Source organism: Zingiber officinale, chromosome 4A (genome assembly GCF_018446385.1).
Source record: "Zingiber officinale cultivar Zhangliang chromosome 4A, Zo_v1.1, whole genome shotgun sequence".
In the NCBI taxonomy this organism is placed as follows: Eukaryota; Viridiplantae; Streptophyta; class Magnoliopsida; order Zingiberales; family Zingiberaceae; genus Zingiber; species Zingiber officinale.
Genome location: NC_055992.1, coordinates 106,472,442 through 106,485,435, shown reverse-complemented (window position 1 = coordinate 106,485,435; position 12,994 = coordinate 106,472,442). Strand labels below are relative to the sequence as shown.

Genomic DNA, 12,994 nt, shown 5'->3' with positions numbered 1-12,994 from the left:
TACTTTTAGACAGGATCACATGTACTATTAATTAAAGAAATTGACAGTAATCTACATGATCTTTCATTTTATTAATTTTCTAACCTAATTAGATGTTGACAAATTGTTGAGTTATATCCACAATTCTTTTAGTCTCTGAATTATTGATTAGATTTCCTGCTCTACCATCAAAGTTTTTAAATTTAAGGTGTTAAATTGAAATTGAACCTTTTGTTATAAATTGTAGCAACTCTAAAAGGCAAAACTGAAGTAGATGGCAGGCGTGCGCAACGCAACTCTGCTTAAGCTTCCATGGCCAAGACGCAGCTCCTCCTTTTAGAGTTATTGGAAATAGTAGCAGTAACAACACTCTTCTTTGTTGCCCAGTCCTCATCTTCTGGTATGTTAAAAAAAAAAATCTTAGTCTATAATTAGATTCTATTAATTTATTTATTTCGATAATTTATAAAAAAAAAATTAATTTTATCAAATATTTACAAAGTCCAAATAGTCTTCTTCTTTTTTTTGTCATTATCGACAAAAAAGCACATTGTTTTTTTAAAACCTATTAAAACGATATTTTATCTATAATTATTTTATTCTAAAATACCCCCTATATTATATTTTAGAGTTGTTTTACACAAAACTGGCTTATGGTAGTCTCTTTGGATCAAAATTGAGTCAAAATAATTCTAAGGTGCGAACTTATTTAGACTAATTTTGATCAAAGCTAAATGTAAATTTTTTTTTTGATCAAAACAATTTTAAAGTAGATCAAAACAATTTCAAATTGGAGATGTTTTGGTCAAATAACTCCAAGATAAAACTACATTGATTAAAAAACTGTAAGTAGATAAGGGTAGTTTAAGCAAAATATTATTGGTTAGGTGGAATTTTCCTTTAATGATGATAATGGTGATAATAATAAAGGTGATTTTTTATTTTGTTTTTCCTTTAAAGTTTATAAATTTATTTTTTCAAAATTATCTCTTGACCTTAACCTGTAATAGCTAAAAGTGACAGTCAATTATTTAGTTAGCTAAAAATAATTTCGATCAGTTGGATGATTGGACTATCAATTGATAGTCATTAAAATCTTTTAGCTAAAACTACATGACAGTCAAAAAGAATACAAGGTTAGAAATGAATGTAGACATATTTAGAAAATATATATCCATTTGTATTTGATACAAATCATGATGTCTCTAGTGCTATTAAGAGACGATCAGTTGACATTCATTAGCAAGTTGAGCATAATATCTGATTTTGTGGATAAGCATTTTGAGAAATAAAATTATTTAGTAAATTTTAAAATATAAATGTTAGTTGCATCCTTTTAAAAACTGTATTGATTTATAACTTTGGTACAGGAGACACAATGATCCAGAACATTTCACTTGTCCATGGCCAGACCTTGACAGCGTCAGGAGAGTTGTTCCAACTAGGCTTCTTCAGTCTAGATGATAGTTCAGTGAAGGGATACTTAGGAATCTGGTACTGCAATCTCACACCGCAAGAAGGCACTGTAATATGGATCGCCAATAGAAACAAGTCTGTCAACACATCCATGGCATCATTCACCCTCACTTCTGAAGGAAGTCTAATCTTATTTGAGGATGATAGAATAGTTTGGTCGACGGGAACGAGATCCACAGGACTCAATTCTGCACGCTTGCAGCTTTTAGATTCTGGAAACCTCGTTCTGAACGACAGCAACTCGATTATATGGCAGAGCTTCGATCACCCAAGCGACAGCCAGACGTATCTCCCTGGCATGAAGTTCGGATTTGTCAAACGGACCAAAACGTCACGGCGGCAGGTGTCATGGAAAAACTCCACAGATCCTTCTCCGGGAGACTACATCCAAATGATTCGTGCTCAACCTATACCGGATTTGATCACGTTGAACGGATCCACCAAATACCATCGCGGCGGCCTATGGAACGAATATGCATTCATCAGCCTTCCATCGAAGGCGAGCTCAGTAAGGCCCATGTTTGTTACCAGTGAGAATGAGACCTACATTCTTGTTAGTTACATGGTCTCGCCGACGCCGGTGCTGTTACGGTACGTGTTGTGCGCCAATGGATCCGTCCAGGCTTGGTTTCTTGAGAGGGGTGGCAAGGGAGAGTGGCAACTTCTGTGGTCGGTTCCAGAGGACGAGTGTGATGATTACAATCGCTGCGGCCGCAACAGCGTGTGCACCTGGAACTACTATGCCGTCAACTGCGATTGCATGGAGGGGTTCATAAAGATTGCGGAGAGCGAAAGCGAGGCCGGGTGCCAGAAGGAGAAGCCTTTGAATTGCTTGTCGAACCAGTTTTCAAAGGTTCAGAACTTGAAGATGCCAGACCCTGAGAACGCTACAGCACGAGGAAACATGAGTCTCGATGAGTGCAAGAATAGGTGCTTGAAGGATTGCTCCTGCGTGGCGTATGCGGTGATCAGTGGATTTTATGGATGCGTAACTTGGCCGGGTGATCTGTTGGATCTCAGGACTTATGTCTCTGGAGGAGATGACTTATACATTCGACTGGCAGGTAATCTAATTATTGACAGAATTGGATCACCAAAGTACGATTAATAAAGCATTTGTCTTTTATCTTCCTTCCAGAATCATCCACAAAGAAGCACGCGTGGGCAGCAATTGTCATTCCGCTGTTACTGGGATTTTTTCTTCTATGTTGTGTTGGCATAGTCGTTTGGAGGAAGAGAAACAGAGCGTCGACCGGATTGCTATTACAGTTGCCAAATGTAGAGGAAGGTAATGAATCGGCAATTGTCACTAAGTTTTAGTTTTATTTGTGAGAATGTAATGTCGATCATCGTGTTCAATTCGTTCTCGCAGGTGACTCGATGACTCGTGATGATGTATCAGAGTCCAAGTTGGTCTCGATCGACTCAGAAGATTCTCGTCTGCATAATACTGATAAAGGAGTAGGTGAGTTCCTTCTCTTCTTCCTCATTGCTCATTGCATACCCTGCATTCTTATGCTGTTTTTCCTGACATTCATCTATTAGCTCATTATCTGAATACAGAGAGTTTAGTTGAAATCTACGTATTTCTTCATTTCTTTCTTAATTTTTTGAAATCAAAGAACATGATAGAAGAATTATACTGAGTAAGGGTGTGGTCTTTGTGTCAGGTATGATCAACACATTGGGGTTTCTACCTTCCTACGATTTGGGGACAATAAAAACTGCAACAAATAATTTCTCTGACGGAAACAAACTGGGAGAAGGTGGATTTGGTGTTGTTTACATGGTAAGAAGAATTCCAGTATCCCAAAAAGGGGCCAATCTTTTAAACCAACAAATTTGAAACAAACAATGCGTTTTTGTCAGGGTCAATTGGAAGATGGAAAAAAGATTGCTGTCAAGAAATTGTCAAGAAACTCCTCACAAGGCCCGAATGAGTTCCAAAATGAACTATCACTCATAGCCAAGTTACAACATAGAAACCTTGTTCGCCTTTTGGGTTGTTGTATCGAAGACACCGAGAGAATTATCATTCTTGAATATATGGAAAACAAGAGCTTAGACGCCTTCATTTACGGTAAATATGTTTTTCATAACAAGTTAATTCCATCACATCATAATGGTTAGACATTTATCTTGGTTAAAATACCTAATCGTATGAAAATGACTCCAGATAAAACAAAAAGTTCTTTGCTAAATTGGCAAAAACGTCTTAAGATTATAATTGGGATTGCACGAGGACTTTTGTATCTTCATCAAGACTCTATCTTGAGAGTCATTCATCGTGATCTTAAGCCGAGTAATATCCTTCTTGATAAGGACATGATTCCAAAGATTTCAGATTTTGGCATTGCAAGAATATTTGAAGGAGATAGAGCTCTTGAGGATGGAACCACTAGACCTATTGGAACATTGTAAGTTAATTCTTCAAGCTACATTTAGTCTATCACAAATCATAAATTATTATCATTTTCTAATATAGAATAAAACTAATGCTGAAGTTCTTAAATACAGGGGATATATGGCCCCTGAGTACTCATTATACGGACAATTCTCATTTAAGTCAGACGTATTTAGTTTTGGTGTGATCGTACTAGAAATCTTGAGCGGCAAGAGGAATCGGACATTCGGTCAAACAAATTTCAATTTAAACCTTTTACAGCATGTAAGTTTAACTTAAAAACATGCATAGTTTTATCTTCCTAATGGTATAGAATTCAAAATTTTATTTTGAATATGATCACAGGTTTATAAACTTTGGAAGGAAGGTAGATCCTTAGAGATTCTTGATGATGCAGTAGGTTGCTCATGTCCAACAATCGAAATCTTACGTTGCATTCGAATGGCTCTTTTGTGTGTACAAGATAATCATGAAGACAGGCCAACAATGACAGAGGTGGTGATGATGTTAGAAAGTGATGAGCAACTTCTAACTCCACTCAAGCAACCTACATTAATATCAACATATAGTGAAGGAGATTGCTCTACTAAAGAAATGAGTATCACAATCACAGGTCGATGAATTGGGAAATGTGTGTCATTCACTTGTTTGAATATTATTTTACTGTAAACTAATACTTTAATATTCTAAGTTTAAATAAATTATAATTAAATCATGTAGAACTTCCAAAAAAATACTATTGGTTGAATTTGAACATGTTCTATATAATTCTATTGGATGTAAGACTATTTCTTATCTAGAAAGAGGGACAAAATTAAGTCCTTTCCAAAAGGAGCATGGATCGTGGACCAGAGGGGCTATTTTAATGGATCCCATCACTTAATAGATATGGTCTATCATAGTCCATCAATTACGATCAATGGACCACCCTCTAATCTACAAATTATGGAACAAAAGATCTTGTATGTTCCAAAAGTGCTATTATACGGATTTTAACCTTTAAAGTTTGGTGAAAACCATTCAAATTTAGTTGTTGCCACAACAGAGCAAGCAACTATTGGTATAAGAAATATCTTTTATAATCAGATGTTCGACAAATTGTTGATTTATCGAGGATCCTCCGAATTAATTGCATGCACATAATATTGACGATAGAATTCACACATATTATTAATTGATAGCATATAGTATATATAAATATCATTACAAGTGAAAATAGAAAAATACATAAATTAGGAAAACAATAAGTATTTCCTAATACTAATTATTTTTTAATAACTAGGAAACAAATAACTATTTTCTAATAATAATTATTTCTTAATAACTAGGAAATAAATAACTATTTACTTATAATAATTATTTCCTAATATGTCCTCTCAAGATGGTGTCTAGAAATGAGCATCAATCTTGTTGCAAATAGCAAACAACCGAGGTCGAGAAAGCAACTTTGTAAGTGCATCAGCCAACTGATCCTTAACAGGAATATGAGTAACTCGTAGTTTGGAGGCGTGACCCAAATTATCAGTAAAAAGTACAGCAGACGTGGAACCGGAAGAAGCAGATCTGTCAAAAGTGACTTAATCCATTGGATCTCAGATATCGCAGAGGCAATGGTGCGATATTCAGCCTCAGTCGAAGAGCACACAATCGTGTGTTGTTTGGAAGATGAATCAGGAGTATTTATGATATATATCCGACGAGTGATGTTGTCAGCGACAACCATTGTAGAAGGTGGTCGATGAGTATTCTTTTAGAGCAAAATCCACCAGTGCGATGAACGAAACAACGATTTGTTGAACTTTGCCTTTGATGAGAGAAGACAACAACTAGAAGGAGACGAGGTGTTGTTGTTTGAAGGTTGCAATATGACTTGTCATTGGAATAAGAGCAGCAGAGAGAGAAGACTGCATTTTGGTGGCTGCATATGCTGGAGCAGATGTAGAAAATCTAACAAAACTTGGAAAAAAAAATTACTATTTGGCCTATCAGAAGATGGCTAAAACAATACTCATGAAGGAACGATCGTTGTAATGCGGCTGCTGCTTAAAAAAAAACAAACAAACAAAGGAGAGGAGGAAGAGAAGGATGAAATTTAATGTCTTTAAACTTAAGAAAAAAGATAATAATATTACTCTTGCTATGAGAAAAAACAAGAAGAGAAAGAAAAAAGATAAGGACTTGAACCTCGCTATTAATGAACTTTTTGAAAGAAGAAAATAAATTGTTATACGGTGGAAAAGAGGGCGTTAGAAAAGTGATTTTTTTTAGGACAAAAAAAACATAAAAAAGGAAAATAGGGGAGAAAGAAGATTCTAAGAAAGCTAAGAGATCACAAAAGCGGCCGGACAGAAAGCCTGAGAAAAGGCGACACCGATGAAGGAGGTGTCACAGGATGGACTTGAACCCGTGAAGGAGAAAGCGAAGGAAGCGGTGGAGTCGCTAAATTTGTAGGGAAAGGGGGCTGGTGATACAAGGACGTCGACGGCAGAGGAACAACAAGAACTTTTTTTTTTGTTGACGGCGATAAGGCCGATGGTGGGCTGCCTTTGGACGACGACGCCTTCTCTGCCCACAGCAATAGGTGAACAGTAGAAAAGACGTGACAGCGGCGAATCCCGTTGGGGTCAGCGGCAGAGAAAGGAGAAAAAAACTAAGGTATTTTTTTTGAACCGTGAGAAAAGGAAACACGGAAGAGAGGAGAAAAAGAAAGAAAGAAAAAAAGATTGTTATTAAACTTATCGCTTATATGATATATATAAATACCATTACAAGTAAAAATAGGAAAATACATAAATTAGGAAAATAATAAGTACTTCCTAATAATAATTATTCTATAATAATTATGAAACAAATAACTATTTTCTAATAATAATTATTCTCTAATAACTAGGAAATAAATAACTATTTACTTATAATAATTATTTCCTAATACACAATTCTTTTAGTCTCTCAAACACATACAAGTTTATTGACTAGACTTCCTGCTCTACCATCAAACTTTTAAAATTTAAGATTGTTAAATTGAAATTGAGTCTTTTGTATAAGTTGTAACAACTCAAAAAAGCAATACGGAAGTAGATTGTGAGTGCAAGCAATGAAAATCATTAAGCTTAAGCTTCCATGGATAAGATGCAGCTCTTTCTTTTTCACTTCTTGGAAATAGTAGCAGTAACTAGTGTGAAGGCTCCCATTAAGTAAGATTGAAAACGTCTCTCTAGTATTATACGCTCATGCATTGAAGGAGATGAGCAACTTGTCATTCTTGAATACGTTGATAATAAGTGGCCTGATGCCTCCATTTAAAGTTCGATGACCTTCATAAATGTTTATACCAAATCCCAATATATATTCGTCTAATCAAGCAAAAACTAAAAGTTCATAGCTAAAAATTGGCAAAAGCATCTCAATATTATAGTTGGAATTACTCGACGACTTGTTTATCTGCAACAAACCTCAAGATTCTCAATTAAATGATCTGGATATTAGGGTACGTGTGATTCAAATTATTATACATAACTTTGATTATATGATAATCATATAATCAAGATTATGGGAATAAAATATAATCCTAATCTTATTTGATTTAACTAGATAATGATATACATTTACTATATTACCTCTTCTTCAATTATATGATTAATTTTATAAAATAAATTAAATTAATAATAATAATAATAATAATAATAATAATTAATAAGTTGATAATATATATAATAAATAAATAAAAATGATTTATAATTTTTAAAATTTAAAATAAATTTATATATATCTTAAAATATAATTAGATATGTAATTACATGATTATATATATTTTAAATTTTGTTGTGAAATTATATAAGTAATTGCATTAAAAAAAAGAAATATTATTAACCTTTTCTCTTTTTTCTCTCTTTCTTACTTATTGAAATGAATATATAGATATGTATTTATAGATACATAATCATCTTAAAACTCCTTAATTTACATAACTTAGGAGGATATTTTTATTTAGAGATGATAGATTATGAAGATGAGGGAATTTATGAAGTATTGAGTTATGAACATTCACATATTTTATTTTACAATAAATTTATATATATTTAGATATGTGATTCAAATTTTTAATTCTTTTCCCATTTCACTATGCTTTTCCCTATGTCCGATTTTTTCACGTAGACATCTTCTCCCGCACACCGCCTCCTCCACAAGCCGCCAGTGCGCCACAAGTTAGTTCCGATCGATACTCGCAGAGCACGGAACGGTGAGGAACCATATCTCCACGAAGAGGAAAAGTGACCGACGCCGGAGGGATCAACGCCCAACTTCAGCACGATCTCCTCCATGACGCGGTGCCTCGTGGCCCTATGGGGCTAGGCAGGATGCGCCGCATAGAGCACGTGGCGATGTTGACCGCGACGAGCTCACAACGACTAGTGGAGGCAAAAAGGAAGACGCCCCCGAAGCAAGCGAGGAAGTAGAGGTCCTCGCGAGGGTGACGATTGCGCTCGCGACGGGTATCTTGAACCTTCAGCCAAAGTGGAACCCCTAGGGAGCCTCTTCTTGTAAAATGTAAATGAAGAGCCATCTGTTGCCGCGATCGGAGAGTCCCTCATAGAGGTGGCGGAAGTCGTGAGTGGACATGAGAGAGGTGGGTGCCTTAGTGACGGATTGGACACGGAGAAGCTTCGAGAGGGTGAGGCGGAAGAAGATCTCATGGAGGAGCTCGAAGGGGAGAGAAGGCATAGGCCGATGATAGTGACGTCGCGATCGGCATCCCTCATAATTTGCTCTCGCTCATCTCCTGCTCTTCGAAGCTTAATTTTGGAAAAAAAAAAGTATTGATAACCTCAGAATCGTAGAAAATTATTCCAAAGTTTTTTTATTCTGGGTTATATTCCTTGATTGCTGACGTGGCGAGAATGTTGTATAGTCGGGAATCACTGATTAACCCAAATAAGATTATTGTTGAAGTTATCAACGATAACCCCCAACTAAACACATCCTAAGGATTTTTGAAGAGGAAGCAACTCTTAAGAATGCAATAAAAATAGTTGGAACATTATAAGTATGGTTACTGAACTATTATTTTATGGTGTTTGAACATATATAGCTGCTTATTCTTTACTATGAAAAATATATTTTGAACAGACCATAAAGATCAACATGAAATAAGAGGTGCAGAATCACTATTGTTTGATCTGAAGGCTATTAGGATAGCCACGGACAACTTCTGGACAACTTCTCTGATATAAAAAAGCTTAGATAAGGAGGATTTGGGCTTGCTTATAAGGTAAATCCTAAGATTTGAGGAACGCTGCATATAATTGTGGATGATTCTTCGACTTGATAAATAAGTAATACTTCTGGTGACACTTGAAAACAGGGAACACTGGAGAACGGAAAGCATGTAGCAGTAAAAAGATTTTCAAGAAGCTCAGGACAAGGACTAGATGAGTTGAAAAATTAGGTGTTTCTGGTTGCCAAACTTCGACACAGAAACCTTGTGAAGCTGTTGGGCTATTGCTTAGAATCAGAGGAGAAACTACTCGTTTATAATTTCCTTGCTAATGCAAGTCTTGACAAGTTTTTGTTTGGTATAGTTTCAGGCTCCGTTTTTGGATGACAACATCCTCATTCAATGGAATTGAATATCTAGTAGTTTGCTAATCTAATACAATACTTAGTAGTGTAGTTGTTCAATTCAATTCTTGAATATATGTTCTAATAATGGTTGTGTATAAGATTACATGAATAGTTTAGTCCTCTATTTCACATACCATGATCATTGAACTTAGTAACCAAATATTACATCTGGATGGTGCATATAATTCAAAGAAAAAGCAGTTGAATTGGGCAAGAAGGTTTAAGATCATTGAGGGCATCATTCGAGGACTTCTTTATCTTCACGAAGATTCATCATTGGCAACTACCATACCACCCACGTGCCACCTCATACCTCTTTCATTCCTCCCTTTCTTTTATCCTCTTCCCCCACGACTTTTCCCTTTCTCTCCTTCCTTTTTCTCTTTTCTATTTCTCTCCGACGACAGAAGAGAAGAGAGATCACAACAGCCCCTCCCTTCCCTCTCTTTCTCTTCTTCCTTGTTCTCCTTCATCTGAGTAGCACCACCGGAGCTCGCTGAAGCTTGCTGGAAAAAAGAGGGGAAGGAACCCTAGCTTTTGCCCTCTTTTGGCAACAAGAGCAGCAAGTTGTTGCTCTCTTTTCCAACCAATCACAACTGTTGTTGGAACTCCGCCGGAGCTAACTGTGGTCACGCCGAACTCGCCGAGGCTACGGGTAAAGAGAGAAAGATCATCTATTTCCGTGCTCTTTTGTTTTCAGCCCTCCCTTCTCCTCCGATAGCTTCAACAACAGCCCTAGTTGCTGTCCTGTTCTTGGCAGCACCGCCGGAGTTCGCTGGAGCTAGCTGAGACGGCCAGCGACAAACCCTAGTTGCTGCCCTCTTCTTCCAGGAACCACAGTGATCCATAGAAGGTATATTTTATATACCTTATGCTGATCGAATTGTGGTTAAGATGAGTAAAGAATTAGATAATAATGGAGGTGTCTTTTAGGAATGTGAAATGGTATGAGAAAGCGAAATCAAAGTTGTAGATAAAAATTTAGATGTTCATGCTAGGGTTCTTATTAGATAGTATTTTGACTATTTGAGTTATGTTGTATTATATTTGTAGACACGAGCTCGAGTGGAGCGCGGTGACCTGCCGACACCGCAGATTTTGCTGTATATAAGGTGGATACATCTACTTTTGTATATTTCCTTGTGCATGAATAAATATATAAATTGGATTATATATATGTTGTATCATTGTTTTCAAAATGGGGATTAAACTGATATTACAAATAGCGAAATGAGTTAAAATATTAATATTATTTTTTTTGGGGGGGGGGGGGGTGGTGGTAAATAATTGATATTATTTCTTGTTCACATGTGGGTTCATATTGGGATTTATATGGGAAGGGTTGTTTTTAAAATTAAAGAAATATTCTGAATTACTCTTCTGTTGATACCTTGTCTTCTTGACTTGCTTGACCATTCATACTTCATGCTTTTGATACTCTATATGTTGATACTTGTAATTTTATCTGTGGACCCTATAATGATAAATTAATAGACTTGATACGAAAATATTACCTTGATTGACCATTCAATATGAAAAGAGAATAATCATGATAAATGGATAAATATAATCATAAAGGTGAAATAATAAAGTTAGTAAATGAAGAATATTAAAAAGTGAAGACGGTGAGCCTAGCTTTGTATCAGAATTTCATATTAGAGTACTGGACCACCCACATATTATTGTGGTAGCGCGGCGGCCCGTGGTCCAGAGTACCTGATCGTACACCCGAGGCATGATGGAGTGATATAGCTCTCAGTCAGTGTTTATTATGTCTTCCACCGGTGAGGGCTGATAGCCCGTACGTCAGATGACGTATTCGATAGTCTTATACTCTGAGGAGGCTTTTAGCCTATCCATATGATATTACACTCTGATGATATTGGCTCTAGTGATTCACTTTTTAGTTGATTTATCATATTCAGACTATTGAAACAGATGTTGATATTACCATGATAACTTATAACCGAGTGATTAAATAATATGATTGAAGAATTGATCTTAACTGATGATAATATATGAAGATGAATTTTAATTTTAACAAATAAATGTAGATGATCATAACTATATACTTATGTATATTATCTGAGAACTCAAAGAAGAAAGAAAAGTTGAAATAATAAATGATACCTCTTTGATATCTTAAACAAGATTAAATTCATGCACATCTTTCTTGAGTATCCACTTAGCCATTTGGCTAACTTTCTACCTTACTTGGCCTCTAGTTTTGTAGGCATAGGGATCCTTTTGATATTGTAGTTGATTTTGGACTTTCATAGAGTTGCTCAGAGATCTCGACGTGCTGATTTTCTAGTTTGTTTTACTTTTGTTTTCGTTGTATTTACATTTTGTAATTTTATTTCAGATGTCGTTTATTTGTATAGTTTTGTAGTATACGAAGCATATGAGATATACATGTATAAGTTGATACATTTCTTGGTTATGCTGTTTAGATGGTTTTAGGGTTTCTTTTTATTATATCGTCACCGAGTGGGGTACCGGGAACTAGACCCCCGGGGCGTGACATTCATCGGGATTTAAAAATCAATAACAAGGCATCTTGTTAGATGCAAACATGGATCCCAAAATTTTAGATTTCTGTCTTGCAAAGCTTTTTGGTGCAGATGAAACCAAAGGAAACACTAAGATTATGTTTGGTGAGAGGTAATCAACCTTGTAATATAATCAGGATTATATTACAAGATTGATTACTTTGTTTAATAAAATTTTAAAGGTGTAGTGTAATATAATCTGAATTACAAAAGGCCAACAACATTAATAAACTTTTGTAATTTGAATTACAAAGCCAACAACATGTAATTCAATTGCATTCCAAGGCCAATTGCATTACAAGTTTGCTTACATTATCCCTAACCAATCATAGCCTAAAAGAATTGCGGGAACAGTGTATGTAAACACTCTATTTATCAATATTGTTGACCAAATTTAACACTTCAAATGAATAAAAAGTTTCGAAGAATAGAAAATGTCTCAATGTGCTTTTCTTGTTAATGACAATGGATATATGACTGAAATATGCCATTCAAGGGCTCTTCTCAATTAAATCAGATGTGTATAACTATGACGTGTTAGTCTTAGAAATTCTAATAGGTCAAAAGAATAGTGGTCACCAAGGATCCGAATATTCAATTGAACATGTTACTCATATAAGTATCAATCATCCCTTTCAATGAGCGATAGGAATTCGATACACATTTTATTCAAATGAAGTAAAGTTCTTAACTACACATGCTATTATCATCTCACTTTAGGTGGTATGGCGCCATTGGACCCAAGGAGTGCGCTGCAAGTGATTGATCAAGATCTAGTTGAACAATGTCAAGCTCATCAAATATTAAGATGCATACATATAGGGTTTATAGCAATTCTAAAGCTTGAAATATAAAACTGAAATCTGTAAACAGATCTCCCATAGATCTTGGTTCACAAATCCTTTTCTATTTGGTCTTCTTCCTTGTTGTCGGAAGGACAATCATGATATGAAATCGAAAA

General features: G+C 35.6%; 1 protein-coding gene and 1 long non-coding RNA gene across 3 annotated transcripts; both read left to right on the top strand.

The window, feature by feature from the left end:
• Window positions 1-259: 259 nt before the first annotated feature.
• LOC121970474 (receptor-like serine/threonine-protein kinase SD1-7) lies at window positions 260-4,624 on the top strand. Its single transcript, XM_042521231.1, has 9 exons — window positions 260-379; window positions 1,350-2,519; window positions 2,594-2,743; window positions 2,828-2,920; window positions 3,126-3,244; window positions 3,325-3,535; window positions 3,632-3,872; window positions 3,973-4,123; window positions 4,205-4,624. Exons 1-9 carry the CDS (start codon window positions 292-294, stop codon window positions 4,478-4,480), a joined length of 2,499 nt encoding a protein of 832 aa, XP_042377165.1. The 5' UTR covers window positions 260-291; the 3' UTR covers window positions 4,481-4,624.
• Window positions 4,625-9,593: 4,969 nt separating this feature from the next.
• LOC121970475 lies at window positions 9,594-11,911 on the top strand. Of its 2 annotated transcripts, XR_006108932.1 has the most exons (3): window positions 9,605-10,136; window positions 10,242-10,334; window positions 10,535-11,911. It is a non-coding gene; the product is annotated as an uncharacterized LOC121970475 (long non-coding RNA). The 2 variants fall into 2 exon arrangements; XR_006108931.1 differs by having other exon boundaries at window positions 9,594-10,334.
• Window positions 11,912-12,994: the final 1,083 nt, after the last annotated feature.